The sequence below is a fragment of the Pagrus pagrus genome (genome assembly GCF_965226575.1).
Source record: "Pagrus pagrus genome assembly, chromosome: 20".
In the NCBI taxonomy this organism is placed as follows: domain Eukaryota; kingdom Metazoa; phylum Chordata; class Actinopteri; order Spariformes; family Sparidae; genus Pagrus; species Pagrus pagrus.
In genome coordinates, this window is record NC_140207.1 from 1,411,553 (window position 1) to 1,431,557 (window position 20,005).

At 42.4% G+C, this 20,005-nt stretch overlaps 1 protein-coding gene and 1 long non-coding RNA gene across 4 annotated transcripts in view; one reads left to right on the top strand and one right to left on the bottom strand.

Annotated features, from left to right (window-relative positions):
- The window catches only part of dipk1c (divergent protein kinase domain 1C), a 38,182-nt gene extending 23,469 nt beyond the window's left edge, over nt 1-14,713 (top strand). For both annotated transcript variants that reach the window (XM_084340069.1, XM_084340070.1), the window contains exons 3-9: nt 1,289-1,492; nt 1,614-1,667; nt 1,867-2,048; nt 5,562-5,847; nt 7,796-7,960; nt 12,015-12,089; nt 12,962-14,713. In XM_084340069.1, coding sequence (XP_084196195.1) covers nt 1,289-1,492; nt 1,614-1,667; nt 1,867-2,048; nt 5,562-5,847; nt 7,796-7,960; nt 12,015-12,089; nt 12,962-13,207 — 1,212 coding nt within the window. In that variant the 3' untranslated portion in view covers nt 13,208-14,713. The remainder of the gene's footprint in view (nt 1-1,288; nt 1,493-1,613; nt 1,668-1,866; nt 2,049-5,561; nt 5,848-7,795; nt 7,961-12,014; nt 12,090-12,961) is intronic.
- Nucleotides 14,714-15,604: 891 nt separating this feature from the next.
- Nucleotides 15,605-19,780, bottom strand: LOC311249239. 2 transcript variants are annotated; one of them, XR_014621142.1, is made up of 3 exons: nt 19,641-19,780; nt 16,005-16,193; nt 15,605-15,742 (listed from the first exon to the last, which is right to left on the bottom strand). It is a non-coding gene; the product is annotated as an uncharacterized lncRNA (long non-coding RNA). The 2 variants fall into 2 exon arrangements; XR_014621143.1 differs by lacking the exon at nt 15,605-15,742 and adding an exon at nt 15,833-15,911.
- Between the last annotated feature and the right edge of the window lie 225 nt (nt 19,781-20,005).

Here is a 20,005-nt window from a genome sequence, read left to right on the forward strand (position 1 = left end):
GAGCAGGTATGCAGGGGGTTAATGAATCAGACTCCAGCTGCAGTGTCTCAGAGAGCTCGTCTCCACCATCATAATCAATAAAGCGTTTGTTTCGTGACTCGTTGAAAACCAGAACGACTGACGTGTCGCAGGACGGATGTCTGGGGTATAAAATGGCGTCTGGAGCGCAGCTGCTCGTTTGTTTCCCACAGTTCATGTGAAGCAGCTGATCCTCGTGAACAGAGACGATCCAGCTGTGTCACTTTGAGATATGCAGCACTTTGAATTATTAACATCCAGATTAATAGTGCGTCTGCAGATGTTTACGAGTCAGGAGACAGATGAAGGGATAAATGTCCACATTATCTAAACTCTCCTCTTCGACATGTTAACTGTCTGATGTTGAAAAGATGGAGGATCGTCCGTCACCAGTCGGCTGTCGTCAGGTTTTATCTCAAGTTAATAACAGAGTCTCTCTTTCTCAGGCTATCTAACCGCCTCTCTTATCTGCCTCCTCGTCTTCGTCTTTTCTTTCTCAGCGTTCGCTCGCCTGTCTTCCTGTCTGTCACACTTCCTGCCTCTTTGACCAGGACTCGTATTACCTCGTCCACTGACCTGGAAAATAACAGTGGAGATTGATGATTTAAAATCCTGGTGTTTCCCTAATTTATCCAATACGATGGACCTTCTTGGTCCTCAGGCCTTGTGGTTTGATTTAGAGCAGCTAAAGAGATAAAAGATGCATTATATAAACCCACGGTGATGGTCCAGCAGGTGTTTGTGAAGCTGGAGGTGTCTCATGTCTGAGTTTGTTCTCTGAGCTTCTTACTGACTGATGTTTGTGTTGGAATGTGGGCAGAGCGAGGATTAGCCGAGTAATCCCCGACCAGGACAACCGCTAATCCTCAACCTCATCCCTCACACCTCTGGACACGGAGCTATTCAGACGCTGCGCAGCACATTTCAGAGTGTTTCTCAGGTTCATGCTGTCCTCCTTCAGGTTTCACAGATACAGAGAGTGAAACGCAGACGTGTCGAGGAAGACAGCAGTTTAAGCACTTACAAACTTGAGTTTCAGTGTTAGCTTCTCAAACAGACGAACATCAGCTGCCCTCTGATGTTTCTCGTTATTGGATGGATTACCATGAAATGCTGTTCAGACTTTCATAACTCTGATGATCCTTTGTTTAATGACTAAATACCTGCAAAATGAAGGACAACTATTTGTGGTCTCATTAAGATTTAAAGTGTTGGCCTTCCAGTGACCTGACACCTCGGCTCTGTGTGTCCCTCCTGCTCTGCCGTACAGTGTCTGGAGTTCGGCGAGGGCTCGGTGACGGGAGACATGTGTGAGGATCTGTGTGTGCTCGGCCTGGTCGAGTACAAGCGCTGCCTCTACTACGAGAACGGGAAGAAGGTGATCGAGGCGCGCTGGAGAGGAAACCCCGTCATCCTCAAGTCCAAACTGGAGAATTTCTCCTCCTACGAACCACTGGGGATACTGGACTACCAGGTGATTTATCATGAGCTTCATTTCCTGTCTTTAAAGTTACATGAATGATCCAGTGAAGCTCACCTGACATCTACATCAAAGTGAATTTAAAATAATGTACAGTAATTAATCTCTCTGACAGGACACAGCAGAGGAGCTCTCGCCTCTTGATGTGGTTTTCTACGCCACTATGGAAGTAAGTCATGTGTGCTAATAAATAAAATAAAAATAATGCTAATTATATAATTAATCCATTAACGTTGTCTTACATCAGTGTTAATGTCTCCGACAGGCTAACGTCAGTGTTAGCTTCTCCAACAGGCTAGCATCAGGAAGACAGGGTCTAAAACATCCTAACTTCATATTCCCAACTAAATCACAATGTCTGGTCTCAGGTGAGAAACTCTCTGGGGCTGGCTGAGGAGGACGAGGATGAAGACGGAGGAGGAGGAGGAAGTAACAGCTCTCTGGCCAGACTTTGGGGGAAGAAGCTAAAAAACAGAGACAAGAGTTACTCCAGAGCAGAGCTGGCCTCACTCTGGTCGCTGCTGCAGCAGGAGGAGTACACCTTTCTCAGGTGAGAGTCCCACAGGGAATAAATCCACCAGTCAAACACCCTGACTGGATTTACACCCATCCGTCGTGACTGAATCTCACTCTGCCTTCCGTCTCATTTCCATAACATTTTATTGTGACAGAAAAGTGCGACAAACAAACGCTGAACGTAGGTTTCGGCTGGCATTAGCTCGGGAGCTAGCTTTATGCTACGCTAACAGAGCGTTGCCTTAGCAGCTAACAAGAAGCTAACAATGTGTAGGACGATAAAAACACAACACTCATCAGTAACATTCGGTGTTGGGACAATCTGCTCCCACAGACAGACTGTCCTGTCTCTGTCCTGATGTTTCTAAAGTTTTCTAACTCACAACCTCACGCTCAGTGTGCTAACGTTAGCCTGTAGCAGAGAGGCCTCCCTGCTCCTCAGCCCGGAGCGTATCGCTCTGTAAGCTTAAGTACTGCTTAGAAAGAAAGCTATCGCTTTAAAGTGTACTGGTAATGTGTGGGTGACCTCTAGTGGACAGAACGTGTAACAACCACATGCTATAGTGGCATCGAGAAAGCTCGAAGTGCAGAGCAGAGTTACATAATAAATATTCATAACAGCCTAAATTTAAGCTGTAAATGTTTGAAAATAATCAGAAAATCCAGAAATAATAAGAACGGAGCACTGCTGTACTGTAGCATACCATTACTGTCCATAGCAGCAGCTGGTGCTGACCGCCAACATCTGGGCTAACCAGGAGACGTGTGATCCGACAGGAGGAGTAACTGATGACAACTGAGACTAAATGTAGCTGGAAATGGACCATGTACTTAGAAAGGAAATAAAAATAACCCCAAATTCAATATGGCCATAAAAATATACAACATAAACACTGACGAGTAGTTAGAAGTACTTGGTTTGTATTTATGTTGGACTAACTTGTTGATCTACATGATCTATGAAGTCTGTTTGGTCGATTAAGTCGACTCTGGTTCATCAACACGAGCTTCAATATCAGTTTCTTGAATTACATTCATCAAAAATAATAATAACTCAACAAACAGCTCAACCTTTATCAACCAGCAACAACAGGACACAATGAATGTCCTTCCACTCGTTCACCAGCACGAGGACTCGACTTCAGCGCCAGAGTCGAGGTGAGGAAGAGGAAAGTGTGTTGGAGATGAAGAAGCTGAGAGACGGCTGCAGGGTCAGTGTCCTACCGGCCGGACGGGACGAGGACGAGGAGTTCAGCTGTCGCTTCTCTCAGACGAGTCTCTCGTCCGTTAAGGTGGGACGATCAGAGTTGTCCCAGTAAAACCCCGTCCTGTATGAGCCGAACAGACAACTGCTGTTAAATCAATCAGTATAATCAATATTTTCAGTTGACTCAAATTCACAAACTGCCCCTTTAATGTGAAGAGATGACATCTTCAGTTACATGAACCTCACTTAATAATGAAGTTGGGATATTATCAAAAACACTTGATTTCTTTAATATTTTAAAACAAAACAGGTTGTTGAGCCGTTACTGCGTCAATGTGTCCGAACTTGTTATTTAATGAACACGTCACGCGTCACAGTTCAAACGTAAACAGCTTGTAACGACTAGCTGCAGTGTGCTAATCGCTGTAGCACGATGCTAACGGCTACAGGTTTCCTCACGCTAACACGGTTTCAGACGGTTATAATGAGCGTCAGCTGTCCCCACCTGCTGCCGCTCCTCCCTCCGCCCACCTGTGGGACTGACAGCTGCTGCTTGCCGTAGATTTATCCAGGTAAACGCCTCATCGACCGCCGGACCGTGCGTCGACGTCGCCGCCATGTTGGTCCGGGCAGGGCTCTGGATAAAAAGCGCTATGACGTCACATTTATCACCTGATTTCAATGAGTCGTTTTTATATTGAAGGTTTATAAAGAAGCTCGTGGAGTTCAGGACGTTTTGTCTCCAGTCGCCTTGAATCTGGACCGTCCATAATTATTAATTCATTATATCATTATTTTACATTAGACGTGCAGAGCGTTGTTTACATTATGAAAATGTTTCCACCATCATCTGAGCTTTCTGTGCTTCAGGTCACACACTGCTCCAAATTAGTGATACGAGCGCATATATGTACATGGATATGCAGTACAAGTCTAATTAAATGTGTATTTTTAGGGACCGAGATTATTTGCTTAATACAAAATAAAAATTAATATATGTCACAGAATAAACAATCAAGTGAAACACTAAAATATCCCAAACTCATTTTGAGGAGTGTAACAGTTCATTCATAATGTAACATTTACCTGTAAGTAACAACCCATCACTGAGAAAAAATAAAGTAAAAACAAATACTGGCAACAAGTCTGCTTTCTTTATTTTACAGCAGTGAGGATACAGATAAACTCAAGGACAGATAATTAATATAAGATGCACCTCTATTGATCCCCAGTGGGGAAATTCAGGTATATACCGACTGTACAATAGTACTAAATAATAACAATAATAATAACAGTGTCACACTGTATTGTGTTTTGTTGGACTACGAGGACCTGCCGTATTCCACTTCATACTGAATGAGCCTCCACTTACACTCCAAGCATTTCATTAAACTTCCCGGACATCTCATGTACATAAAGTTTTATTCAATACAGATTTCTCCACAACAAAGTCAAGTTGTTGCCTGACAAACATGAGTTTTTACAGTTCCTTGTTTCAGTGACTCAGTTTCCACCACAACCATGTTTCTGCCACCTTTTTCCCACAAATAAAGAAGTGAAGTGTGTAGTTATATGGTGATATAGTATTTGGTTCCCAAATGAGTTCATCTCAGTCTCGAGAATGTGAGAATTTCTGTGGGCAGAGCTGGAGGACGGAAACAGAACGGCACCAGCCTGTTTTCAGATGCTCAGACGACCCAACAGGCCCGAAGCCAAAACTCCACCGAGTCCAAAAATAAAACCGGCGAGGCGAGGTGACCTGTGCTGCTGCTTATCTGGAGGCCTGCAGACAGAGCTGCAGAGACAAATGGAGAGTGTGTGTGTGTGTGTGTGTGTGTGTGTGTGTGTGTGTGTGTGTGTGTGTGCGTGTGTGTGTGTGCATGGTACTTGCTGTTGGATGGATATAGAAACAAAAACAACAGAGAAGCAGGGAATAACAAGCTGCTGTGGCTCGGTGTGACCTGTATATACGCTCGTACATCTCTCTGAAATGGCCGTTCACCATCACAGAGCAGAACAAAGCAGCGAGGTGTCGGTTAGCTCTGCAGACAGCGAAGGTCCATTTTACTTTCCAACAAAATTCTGGTGTAATTCTGCTCTGATCCGGAGCTGTTGACCGACGGGAGGAGCTCAGAGACCGGTCGGTTTTAGAGACACCTTTGAATTCAGGCCATTTCTTACAAATTCCACCTTCAACCTAAACGATGTAGGTTTTTTGTTCTGACATGATGAGCTCATAAAACTCAGCAACAGAATCTGAAGTTTCAGTCTGACGTCCGTCCAGTTGAGGTGAAGAGATGATCAGGACCGTAAAGACCTGTGTCCTCCTCTGCTCTCCAGAGTCCTGCAGGACCTCAGCACCCACGTAGCGAAGGTGTTGGGCTCCTGTGGTCACTTCTACGCCGTGGAGTACCTGTCCGCCGGACACGCCTGGGACCAGAACATCTTCTCCCTGGAGGAGGTGGCTGGTTCTGGGGCACGAGGGAGGTGGACCACCAGGGAGATGGTGCACCGCATCGCGCTGAGTTTTCTGGACATGGTGTGGCACTTTGACAACGACTTCACCCACAAGCTGCACCTGTGTGACATCAAACCGGAGAACTTCGCCATCAGGAAGGACCTGACGGTGAGTTTTATCGACCTTTGGTGACCTTCTCCACCAGAACAGTGAAAACATCAGGCAAGTCTGAGTGTCCTGAATGTTTCCTGAACGTAATGAACATAAACAGGAAGAACGTGAAGCAGGCAGCTGAGATAAAAGTGTAGTTTATAAAAACGCTATTAGAGACAGCAGAGATGGAAATCAGACAGCGGATGTCGGATTACGTGAGTTTTTTGTTGAAAAGATGCCTGAAGCAGCACACACACACACACACACACACACACACACACACACACACACACACACACACACACACACACACACATCTTTTGAAATAATTGAGGTACTGTACTCCTCTGTTGAGTTAGAAAAGCTCATAAATCTCTTCATTATTGATGCACTAACCCGACTTAGTTTCCCTGATAGAGGCCTGATAATTTATAGACTGGATGATTTTCTACTCAAAGACAGAAAGAAGTTCATGCAGAACATTTGCTGAATTCACAAGAAGGAACAAATCAGTCAGAATCAGTCAGAGACAGAGTTTCACACAGTTTATAAAGTGTCTCCAACTCAACAACTCACTAAACTGACACATTTGTTAAGGGAGTCTGGGGACAAAGAAGTCGCCTATACTGGTTACTGTTTAGTGTGTTTGTAAAATGTGACATGTTTAGATCAATAAGATGTTTCTTCTTTCATAAATTGAGTGTAAATGGTGAAATCAGTGTAAACAGTGTGTTCAAACAGCTGCTAAATATTGGCAGGTGAGACTTTAGCACTTCAGACACAGAAGCAGACAGGCTGGTCTGCTGTCGTGGCTTCTTCTTCTTCTTCTTCTTCTTCTTCTTCTTCTTCTTCTTCTTGTTTCACAGAGGATGTCAGTTGAGTAGGCGGTCCTTCAATGTGGTCCAGACCTCCTCTGAATGTGTTCTGAGTAAAGATCTGCGTAACTTGAGCGGATTATATGAGTGACTCTGTGGTTATAACTGAGGGTGACTCAGATGAGTGGATCGTTATTTCTCTCATCTGGTTTTTAGCAGCTGGACAGTTTCATGAGCTGTTGATGATTTGGTATTTTCTTATTGTTCAGCTTTTTAGTCAAAAATTCCTCAACTAAAGAAAACTTCAGTGATCTTTTAACAAATGGACGCTTTCGTTTGATCTCATTTGAAAAACATCAAGTTTCCTCTGAGGAGCAGCCGAACATCATCTCAAAGTCACGATTACTCACTTTGTAATCAAGCTGCTCAAACTGACGCACTCATCCTTTTATATTCAGCTGGAATATTAAATTGAAAAGCTGAAGCTTCTTTCAGCTGTAAAAATAAAGCAGAGCAGTCTGAGGCAGAGACCTGGACGTCTGTGTTTCCCTCCAGTCGCAAATCAACAGACTTTAAATTCATCACGAGTGTTTGGACAGAGACAAACAAATGTCTGCAGTTGTTTTCTCAGCGTTATCAGATGGTTTTACGGTTTGTGCAGCCGACTGAGCCAGACTGTGATTAATCCAGCGCCGTGTCAGGTCTGCGCTGGGCTCCGGCCAACCATCACAACTCAGTCTAAACTGTTCGCTGATCTCTCACACGGCAGCTCCATGATGACTGGAAAATGAGCGGTTAAAGAGAAAAAACACTAAACCCAACAAATGTCAAGTCAAACAGCGGCTCGTTACTGTTCTCGTGGTATTAGCAGGATTACGGTTTCTCCTGTAAAAGAGTGAGAAACAGATGTAACAGTCACTTTATAATGCCAACGCTGTAAAACAAGCTGTAATGTTCCCCGCTGCTTCGGTCCAAACACATGCTGTTCAAGTAAAAACCATCAGAAACATTAATAATACTTGTATATGAGTCTATAATGTTTCTAAAATATTCATAAGTAAATAAAAATAAAAGTTATAACTGTAATCTCACATTAAATCGATCGTGTTGAACTCAGCTGAGGTTTCCGTCTCTTCGCCGTCTCTCAGGTGGTGGCGATCGACGTGGACATGGCGTTCTTCGAGCCAAAGATGAGGGACATCCTGGACCAGAACTGCAGCAGCGACGACGACTGTAACTTCTTCGACTGCTCGTCCAGGTGCAACCTGAACAAGCGCAGGTGCAGCCCCCGCCGCCGCAACAGCAACCTGCAGGTGAGCCTGACAGCAGAACCGGCTCCGAGAGTCTGACTGCTGCAACATTTAAAACCTCATGTAGAGCGAGTTTCTCTGGTGTTCAGTGGTGTCACACACGTCTCGTCTGGGCATTCAGGGCCTCCGTAGTGAACCTTATTACATGGTCACATTCTGCAGCATCGACTCATCGAGTTTCTTCCTCTGGTTGTAGCCGAGCTGCGATTGTTGGTCATGTTCCTCTGAAACAAAGTCACTCTGACACTTTGGAGGATTATTTTAAGTGTCACAAATTCAGTTGATGTTTTTATAAAAGAGGAAAACTGATCTTCAACTCAGAGAGTGAACTTTAACCTTTTAACTGATCTGTTTCAATAAGTCATTTGTTGTTCAAATGATATTTTATCCAAATTTAAAACGATTAAAGAACATTAATCCACCTTTTCTAAAGAAATAAAGTGCGACATGAACAAAAAGCTGCAGGCTTCAGATTTAAATGTATTAATTTTAGTGTTCTTCATATTCATTTATTCTCCCGTGCTTCACTTTTACGTCAAAACATTTCTCGGCGTTTCCTCGGCCGTCTGTGAACTCTTCCTGTCGTCGCTCACCTGTGAAGCAGCTTCTGTTGCTCAGGTAGAAGATGTGAACCCGCGCCGCCGTCCGCCCACCTCGCTCCTTAACGAGCTGATTAATTATAGAGTCCGCTCCTGAAGAATTCTGGTAATCCATCTTTCACAACATTTAATTACACGTGTGCAGCAACGACGTGTGTGGAATGATAATTACTGATCTGAGGACAGGAGGCCTGAAGCTGCCGACGAGTGGAGGGTTCAGATCCAACGAGGAGAAATGTGGATGAACACGTCTTCATTTAGTTTCTCAGGGACTTGAAAAGTTTCATTTTCTTATTTCAACACGTGTTTATCTCGAGGCTTGATGTCCAGAGGAAAGCTTATCCGTTTTTGTTTTTTCAGAACATTTCTATAAAACACTGTGGAGATAATCATTTACCAGTAAATTATGAAAACATATTGTATAAAATAAATAAGCGTCATTAGTTCAGATTTAATGTACTTGAATTTCATTCATTCAGATCCTCCTTTCACTCATTAACTAGTTTAACTGAGTTAATTGGAAGCTTCTGTACTGAAAGTCACTTTAATTCTTTAAACAAATCATAAAAAGTCAAAGTCATTTTCACACTGTCGACTCTGAATTTAACTTTTTATTTGTCGTTTGCATTTTCATCACTTTAGATCTAAAACTTGTGAAAAACAAAAGAAAATTTTGTAGATTTACATTTTTCATCCAATAAGTCGAAGGTTGAAATTAAAAGCATGAACTTGATTCTTTTTTTAAATGTACGTTTGTGTCACATTTCTCTGTTCATATATTTAACTTTATATTTTGCCACTTAAGAAAATACTTGTTTCAATTATCTCACAAATCTAAAATTTGTTTAAAAAAACATGACTGTTCATCCGATGAGTCTAATATTAAAATTAAAAGAAGCATTAATTTTATCATCTTGAGTTGTGTTTAATGTTTGTCACGTTTTTCTTGTCATTTATCAAAATGTTTAATTACCAAGAGAAACATATTTGAAATTCAATATATTTTAAAACTTTTTCTACACGCTGTTCTGATTATTCTTCATGTTTTAGTCTCATTTCACAATAATTAATTTGCACTTTGTGTTTTCTGTTTTGTGAAACAGTCTGAAACTGTTTACATGAGCTGCGTCACTAAAGTTACAAATGATGTAGAAACATTTAGCATTTAATAACATTGAATTTCATTTACTTTAAAGCACAAGTTCAAATCTAGCATTCACTAGTATATTATTATTATTATTATTATTATTATTATTATTATTATTGCTGTAACATCACATTTTATACACTTAGTTATAAAATGTATACTTTACAGGATAAAAATATTTTTAATAATGATAATTTCTTTCTTTGAGCAGATTTCATATCACCATTAGTAGAAGAGATATTATTTATATTAATTATATTGTTAACTATATTGTATTTTTTGATAATTGACTATATTTTAATCAGTGCAATCCTGATAAAAACGTGCCTCATCATCAGATTGTGAAATTACTTTAAAAATGATCACAGACATTATTGTGACTTTAAATTGATGAGAACGATGAAATTAAAATAATAATAAAAAATAATAAAATAGTCATAAAAATAATTTTAAATAATCACTCAAAATGCTTCTCATGCTTCTTAATAAGGGAATTACTAATAAACCAACATATAAGAGTTTAGATAATAATAATAATAATAATAATAATAATAATAATAATAATAACAATAGCAGCCTACGTTTGGCCTCCTTCAATGAGACTCTGAGTGGATCATCATCAGTAACTTGAGGACATTTTGAAGCGTCGTCCCATCAGACTCGGAGGAAACGTCCGGTACATCACCGTCACCGCGGTCATCCCCATGACAACGGGCGGACAGACTCTCATCACCCTGCCGGCTCCCGTATCACATGTCATATGATACGAGATACCCGCATTCATGAGAGGAGGATGAATATGAGACGGAGGGAAGATGTTTTTGTGCAGGTGACGACGTGACGTGACGCACAAACACGAAAGACGTTAAAGAAAAAAATGGGTCTGTAACAGGAGGTGATTGGATTATAAATTGTCGGAGGATGAAATAAAAATAGGAGAATAGGGGAGGAATAAGGGGGTTGGAAAATGGACAGAAAACTAATGACAGAAGAAAATATAGAATTGATGAGGATGAGGAGGTGACGAAAATGGAAAACAGATAAAATGCAGATGAAATGAGGAAAAGATGAGCAAACTCGAGAGGTAAGTTAAAAGAAAAAGAAAACTGAAAAGGGGAAAATATGAAAATATTAAATTAAATTAACAGACAAAACTTGAAAAGAGAATAGAGGAGAGAAGAATTAACCGGGAAAGATAATGTAGCGATAAAACAGAGATTAAAAAAATGAAGTTAAACTCAGAAATAATCACAATAATGACAGAAAAAATACAGGTGAAGAGTAAAACGCAGAACGGGATTAGTTGAAAAGAAAAAGGAAATGAGGAAAATAAGGGGAAAGGAGAAGAAAGACAAAGTGAAAAAAATGAAGCAAAACATAGAAAAAAAAAAATCAAATTAGTCAAGAGAATAAATACAGATGAAGAGGAAAGAAGACGAGAAAAACAGAAAAAACAAAGATTATAAAATGTATAGTTGATGAGAACGGAGAAAATGAAAGAAGAGACGATGAAGGGTTGAATTATGAACAAAGGGAAGAGAAGAACAAAGAGCAAGAGAAGAAGAAAAGATGAGTGAAGGATACAAGGTGCTGATGACACGTCGATGACACGCTGCCGTCCTATTGGTCCACCAGAGGCTCTGACCTCTGATGACCCTCCACCTGTCCATCATGTCCTCGGAGAAAGGAGGCATTGTGTCTGTGTGTGTGTGTGTGTGTGTGTGTGTGTGTGTGTGTGTACTGACTGATGTGTTTGATAATGAAAGTGAGGCGTCGTCTGCATAGTGACGGAGAAAAAAGACTCCTGTTCAGCCTCGCTCATCTTTTGTCTTCTCCTTTTTCTTCTTCTCTCCTCTCCTGCCCTCTCTCTTCATGCTCCCTCTCACCTCTTATTCCCACTCGTCTGCTCTCCGTCTCCGTCCTCACCTTTCCCTTCACTTTCAGTCATTTTCCTTTCTCCCTTTCTTTTCACCTTCTTTTATTTTCTTGTTTCTGTCCTTCAAGTCTTTTCATCTCTCCTCTTCTCTTCTCACCTCTTGTCCACTTCTCTTTTCTTTTCTCTTCACACATCTCCTCTCCTCTTTCTGAAGTTTTCTCATCCCCTTTCCTTTCATCCCTTTTCTTTTTCCTGTCTTTTGATATCCTCTTTCAACTTCTATCTTCTTTCACGTTGTTTACTCTCATCTTTCATCCTTTTATCCTTCTTTTTATTTCATCCCATAATCCATCTTCATCTTCTTCTTCTTCTGTCCTCTTCCCCTCCTCTCTGCTTCTTCTCTTCCTCTTCTTTTTGTCTCTGTCATCTCCTCAGGTGATTTGTGAGAAGATCTTCAGGCCGTGGTTTTCTCCCACGCTGCTCGGGGCCAAAGCAGGACTCCCGCTGCAGGTTCGATTGTTTTTATTATACTTTTATTTAATGTATTTCATTTAAATGATTCTTCAGTTTTATCTTTATTAATTTATCTAAATCTCTTATGTTTTATTATTTATTAGAATACTTTAGTTTAATTGTCTAAATCAGGGTTGGCCAAGGTTCAAATTTGCCACATGAGATGTAGCGGAAAAAAATAGAATAATGTTGATGCTGTTTGTTGTTTTTGTGAGGTAAACTGCTCTTGAATTATTAATAATTATATCTAATTATTTACTACTTTTCATTATCTGATCCCCTTCTTAGGATCCTAGTACGATTTTACATCTTAATAACAACACAATAATTATAGGAGTTTGCTTTTGGTCTGTGGTCCACTGCTAAGTTTTAGTAAAGTGAAAATGTGTGTGAGCGCCTGTGGTCTGCGTCATCATCTGATTTATATTTCACAAGAAAAAGACATTTAAAAAATGCGTCACAAACCTAAAACTTTCTGTATTTATTTAAACGCTTTCTACAAAACAAATGAGCAGGTAAGTTTTTCATTCTGTCATTTCATCAGGCTTCTTTGTCAAATCTCACTTTAAACACACATTATGTAATTTCTGCTGCTCTCAATGAAAACAAACAAAAAGAGGGTTTCTTGTTGTGGGGAGGCCTGGAGATCCAGACCAGAACAAACACCTGGAGTCACATCAGATTGTGCTCTGATCCAGAAGGCGGTGGACTCTCACGATCCCACGCTTGTTCACGACGTCATCAAACTACGTCTTTTGTTCTTGTTTTGATTGAGAGACCTCCACTGGCAGAAACGACATCCTGTGAGTTAAAGAAACCGTATTTCCTTCTTTGAGTCTGAAAAGGAAAAGCTGTGGTTTGTTGCACAGGTGGAGCTGCAGCGAGCGGTGCAGGAGTGCTCAGAGACAGAAGGAGGTGTGGAGGAGAGGGAGGAGGATGAAGGTGGCGGAGGAGGAGGAGGAAGAGGAGGAGGAGGAGAGAAGGCGCAGGGCGGGGGCGTCCATCAGCGTCTCCTCAACATCCTGACCCGCCTAATCCAGGAGGGAGGGGCTTCAGGGGAAGGGGGCGGGGCCTGGGAGGGGAAAGGCCACGTCCACACTGCTCTGAACTTCTGAGGAGACGATCAGAGACTTCAGGACATTTGAAACTTTAATACATCTAAAGATTCTTCCTTGGAAAGGTGACCTCTGTTCAAATCCTGGAATTCAAGGACCCTCATGGAGAATTCAGACTTTTGTTTACATGTTAGCTGATGTGAAAGAATTAGTCACTGCAGTTTGAGCCACCAGGATGAAAACCAGATATGGCAGGATTAAGACTCCTCACGAATATGTACCACTTCTGAGACGTATATCTGGTCAAACATGAACTATTAATATATACTACATACCTCTCTATGTGTACTGTTGGTCTGTTTCTCCTCGTTTGGCCTCTTAGCGGCTGTTCACACCTGGTATTAACAAGCCACTCTCCCTTCCTGCTCTAAAGAAAACATCATGAGACAAACAGACTCCATGTTTCTACTCAAAGACAGAAAGAAGTTCATGTAGAACATTTGCTGAATTCACAAGAAGGAACAAATAAGTCAGAATCAGTCAGAGACAGAGTTTCACACAGTTTATAAAGTGTCTCCAACTCAACAGCTCACTAAACTGACACATTTGTTAAGGGAGTCTGGTGATGTTGTGGTTACTGGATCAATGCATCAATGTAATCCATTCTGCCTGTTGTTGTTGCTTCCTCTTCTTTGTTGGTGTCCTGTCACTACAACAACCATCACTCTCTGACTTGATTACATCTTTGTCTGGGACACAATAATGTTTAATCTACAAACTCCATGCGGTCACATGTGTCCCAGACGCCTGGGCGAGTGGTTTGAGTGATGGGATCGCACTGTGTCTTGTGTTCGGAGCTGTGTACTTGTGTTAATCCCAGGTGTAAACAGACTGTTTGTTCCACATGAAGGGAAATCTTAATGCTGCAGCAAACAAAGACATTTTAGACAACAGTGTTGTTTCAGCTTTGTGTCAACAGTTTGTCTCAGTGTGCACAGAGCAGCTCTGTACAGAAACAGCTTGTTGTGGAGGAACTGGACTGCGGACTTGGACTTTTTTCCCACAACTCCCGCTGTTTGTCATCTGGGGTGTTTCCAGATTTCATGTCAACGTGTTTCCAGATTTTTTTCTGGATCTACATTCTGAAAATGTCATTGCAAAACATCTGGAAACATCCGGATCAGGACCGGAGAGCTGAGCGAGGGAGCTCAGCGATGCCTTAAACGTCTCCTCATCAGAGGAGTTCATTACAGATCCAGTGCACGTGGATCCGCTCTGCTTTCATCCACTTACAGTAGTCTCAGTGAGATTTGTTTGAAAATATTAAATATTAAAGCTACAGAAGCTGCAGACGAGATGTTGTAATGTAGTTTCATCATGATGATATCAGTCGACAGGTTAATGGATGATGGTTGGCTCTCTGTCACCTTCTCGGTTCAGTTTGGGTTTTAAACAGATGAACTTTTAATCAAAGCTGCTGTGACATCGCTGAGTCAGCTTCATTGTAACGTACAGTAGATGTGTAACGACGAAGTTCAGTTGAATAAATAAATGTGTAATGACGTCCTGCTGTGTGTTTGTCACGAATACACAACTACACTTCAAATATCAGACCCACAACACATCACTGCAGTTACGACCCGGCACCACAGGGGGCGACAGTTCATGAAAAGATATTAATTTCAGCTTTAATGATGATTTCTGTTTCTTGTTTCTGTTGTGTGGATCCATACGAGAGGCGAGTTTGGCCTGCAGCCATCCACAGTCCAGTTATTCTGTGAGAAATTTACAGTATGTGATCGTCCGTTTGATTTACACGTATAATAAAATCCCTCACATATAAACACAGCAGGATAAAGTTTCAAATCTCCTCCAGCTGCTTCTCTAAACTCAGCAGCTGGTAGTTCCTGCTGGTGACTGAGCAGCCTCCAACCAAACACATCATTACTGAGTCTAGATAAATCTAACGCCCCTCATCTGTCTGCTCACAGCTGGGCGGAGGTGTAATAAACTATTTTACTACATTATCGAGCCAGGAAGAAGGAAAAGACATACATTTATAAAAAAATCCCCAAACCTCAGCTCTGTGGTTTTCTTCCTCCGCCGGCCTCTGGGCAGATCGAGTTTCAGCGTTCTGCAGAAACCTGAGAGGAAACAGCGAGCAGAGAAGCAGCAGCAGGAGGGTGGAGGTAGACACAACATGTCAGACACAACCTCCGTCCACCTGGACCGAGGCGTCACAACATACACCGAAACTCTTATTTACGAAATACTGACACGTGTGGATCACAGAGGGCCTCACGACAAACAGCCTCGTCTGATGTCCGTGTTAAAAATGTACCAATAATCTGTGATTAAAGGAGGCTTTTAACTTTCTAACAGACTTTGGTATTTTTGAAGTAATCAGTGATAACAGAGCTGCAGCGCAGGAGGAAGCAGGATGACGATGATGTTCATGAAACACGTGACTTCAGACCATCAGATGTGAGTCGAGCAAAGAGGAGAAAATCATCAGTCACCATCTTCTTCTTCCTCATCATCATCTCGATTTAAACATCAGATGTCTCCGTACAGCTCGTCTGCTGTGATCACAGTCTGCAGGAGAGAAGAGATTAAACCTGATCTGAGGAGACGTTACTTCCACCTCGATGTGCTCATACGTGCACTGACATAGTTACTGGCTGTGATAAGCTCAGTTCTTGAGTGGATACCAATGCCAGTGGTAACAAAATCCACTCATGATGTTTGGTGTCCAGCTGAGGAGCTGAACAAACAGAGCAGAAGGTTGAATTCATCATAACAAAAGAATGCAAATGTGTAAATTTGTGTGACTGAGCCTGTTGAGGTTTTAAATTACCGGAGCAGAAACGAGGTCCTGATGTGCAGCAGTTTCAGAAAGAAACTGAGACAAAACAACCGTCAGCCGCTGTCACTTTCCTCACTGTTACAGAGGTGATTTATGTGGAAAACATCCACAGCTCTGTTGGCACTGTGTCCAACCCAGACTGGCATCTTTCCACTGTTTTTATTTCCATAACGACGCACACTGCAAGAAAAAGATCTCAGATTCAGATTGAAAACAGAAAGAAGCTTCACGTCTGCTTCAAACAGAGACTTGTGTTTCTTACAGTAACTAACATCAGGTGTCTCCACTTTCCTCTGATGTAAAACACTGCAGACCCTCCAGGACGGTAATCACGAGCCTTCAGATCGCAGCTCTGTATCTGAGTCTAACAGCTCAGCGTGACCTCGTGCTGCTGCCGACGTGCAGAGGAGCTTCATCAGACACTAAAACGCTGCACAGCTGTTTGAATTCAACCAATCGAGGATGATGAAGCTCATCTATCTGTTGTGAGCTGCGTGTCGATGCTGGACAGCCTTAAAGGAACAGTTCAGCCCAAAATGGAAATTCAGTCATTAGTCCATAATCCACAGAACATTTCTGGAGCTTCACAGTAAAACAGAGTTGAAGCAGCTGGAGATGATTTAAACATCAGATGTCTTCATGCAGCTCGTCTGCTGCTCAGTACCTCCAGCTCTGGAGGAGAGTCGGTGCAGATCCAGACCTGCTGGAGTCTCATCAGGTTCTGATCCGGAGCCGTTCACCGACGGGAGCAGAGCTCAGAGTTACTGTTGAACTTGTGGATTTATCTTCACTCCTGTTTATCAGCCTGACTGCAGCAGTGATCCGGAGGTGACCTCCACTGTCGGGTGGTTCTGTTCTGTACTGTTGACTGCTGACTGGAGCTGGAGGGGAAATGGACTTTACTTCATGAAGGTAACGTTACAGAGAGGAGACAGAGAACCAGAACCAGTCAGAAGTCAGTGAGCAGAGGACTAAAGAAAGACTTCAGGTTGGACGTTTCCTTCAGTGCAAACAGCTCGGAGCACCTTTATGAGCTGTCACAGATCATCAGCTGTTTGAAACTCTGATCCCCGGATACAAACACAGACGCAGTTAAAGTGTCGCTCAGCATTGTGGCAGAATCTGCTTTGTGCCGTCTGTGTTCCAGTTCGTTCTCAACATTATGTGACCAAACGAGCAGCATGTAAACTCGAACGTTTACTGTGTCGGGCTGCGAGGTTTCTTTCCAGTCTGAACTCGTAGGCCGTCATGCAGGAGGAGACACGTTCAGTCGCTGCTGCTGGAATCCTTCATGTTTGCCAAAAGGAGGTCATTAGATAACACGTTAACTCGCTCGTCCTCAGGATCAGATCAATCAGGATTTATGACGCTCGTTTGATGTTTGATAATCAGGTTTTCTTTCAGCCAGAAAATCGGATTCATCAAAGATGCGTTGAGATAAGTGGGGATGAAATATGCAGCTGTGTTGGTGACTGAAGGATCTGTTCAGCCATTTTAATCTGAGCCCTCAGGCTTTTTATTCACTCGCTGTGTTTGTCTGCAGTCACGCTTCAAACCAACGACAACACACAAAATGTGTTTTTGCTCTTTTATTTTTTATTTCTGTGTCGAATCTTGTTCTCTCAGATCAAATCCTGTAATTGCCTGTGGTGGAGGAAGTTTTCACATCCTTCACTTAGTTGAACTGACCACAGACGACTTTTCTGCTCAAAGTCATTCTGCAGTAAATCCTGATGTCACAGTGTGACGTCGGGAAACAACCGAAGCAGCTGGAGACTTGATTTAAAACATCAGACGTCTCCGTACAGCTCGCCTGCTGTACGGGGTTATTTACGCCCTCTCAGATAGGAGCGTCTATGCCCGCCCCAGAGCCTGCAAGAGCCAATGAGTGATTGTTTTAAAACGTAAAAATCAACCAAAACAAACAGAAAGCGACTGAAGCTCGTCCGTGGTGATCAAACTCTCCAGAAGCCCTGAGATCTTAAATTGATTTGAAAAGCACCTACTTCAGACGGGTTGTGCGCTAATGCTTTTAGCTTAGCTTCAGTGAGGGTGTCGGCTTAAACATAATTGTAAATAACGTATTTTTGGGTTGTTTTCACATTTTAAAACCGTCGCTCAGTGGCTGTTGTAGGCTCTGGGGCGGGCAAACAAGCTGCTTTTTCAAAAACTGTAGTCTGAAGAGTAACCAGAGCTGTCAGACAGGTGCAGTGGAGTAGATATTTCAGATCTGAAACAAAATGGGAAGTTTTCCTGGAGCTGAGAAAAGCTGATCTTTATTAACTCTGGGAGGAGGAGTCGAGCCACACCTCTCTGAAATAAACATTAAATCACTTCAGTTTCGACTCTGACAGCAGAGGACGAGACGCTGCAGCAGCACAGAGAAACATGCTGGATATTATGGTCCCGAACCAAAACTTACTGCGTGGACAGAAACCACGAGAGGTTTTGTCTTTTGGGTTAAGTGACCCACATCTGTAAAAAGCCCTGTGTCCTATTTAACACTGAAAACTGTTTATTTACTACAGCTCAGAGCTGAAAAAGTAAAATACCAGTAAATTAAACATAATACCCAGCAGACAGTCAGGGCTGGCCGATGTATGAGGCCAGTACAAGTCAGCTTAGTAGCAATTTAGTTTTAATTGAGTTGTGACTCAGACGTGCTCGGTCAAAACATTTTGTGTCAAAAACAGCAGCCTACGTTGTAAAGGTGAGTCTGACGTGGTGACCTCTCCTCAGTGTGGATCACAGTAAGTTCGAGGCTGCTGTTGAACCATGTGGACTACAGACATTGATACGGGCTCTTTTGAAACGTTATAAGATGATTATTGTCCTTCTTCTTCTGCCTGACTTTCACCAGCATGGAGGGAGGAGATGAAGGCTGGACGGTTGAAGACGTCTCTGGATTTCTGCCTCCAGGAGAGCATAGTGTCGTTTGTCTTTCACAGCATTAAAGAGGACTAAATAATTCAGCAGACGTCCTGACTGTCTGTGTGGGTCTGTTTGTCTTTGGCAGATGTTGGTTCCAGTGAAAGTCTCAGCGTAACGTGTTCACTGAGCTCTGACTGATCTGCAGTATGAAAGTCTGAGTAAATTGATCACAGAGTCCAGTTCGCTCACAGTTTGAGCCCCGCTGCTCTGCTCCAGTTCAATTAAAGAACTCGAGATAAAAGGTAATAAAACGGCACGTTGGTTCTGTTCTTTAGAAACTAATTTCACACTGTGTTAAGTCTGAACTGGGAGCAATAAACTCTGTGAGCTGTGATGAAGAGGAGAGGGAGAGACGGAGCAGAGACACATTAAAGCCAGCGAGGTTATAACTCCGTCCACATCTCAAACCATCAGGAGGACGTTTTCTGCAGATTTCAGTTGTTTGTCACAAGTTCTCTTCCGTGTAAAAAATATAAAGATATGATCATCCTGAGCGAAGAACTGAAAGGTTTTTCAGATGTGGGAGCATTTTGAACTGTTTCAGTTGTGGCACCAAGTCTCAACCACCATTTAAAGTCCTGTCCACAAATCCACCTGGTTATAAGAGCCTGAGCACCAACCTGTGCATTAAATGTGAGCAGCAGCAAGCTACAGTCAGGCTAACAAACTAGCATGTGCAAAGTTTTACCATCTCACCAGTGAAGTGTTTCAGTCGAGCATCAAACTCCAACAAACTGTCTCTGATGCTCAGATGTCCTCTGGATCCGTTCAGTCACATCCGGTCCAGAACACAGAATTCATCATTAAATGGAGACAAAATGAAAAACTGGACTACACCTGAGATCCTGAGATGGCCGCCGTTTGATTGACAGCTCATTTTAGCAGACAGGAGCTTCTGTGCCGCCCTAGAGCCCACAACAGCCAATGAGTGATGGTGTAGACCAGTGACCACTCTCTCTTCTTCCTCCTCTCTGCTGAGCCAATCACACACCAGCCTCCAGATGACTGATGCATCCTGTAGCCAATGAGAGTTCAGATCCAGTAATATATAGTTTCTATCA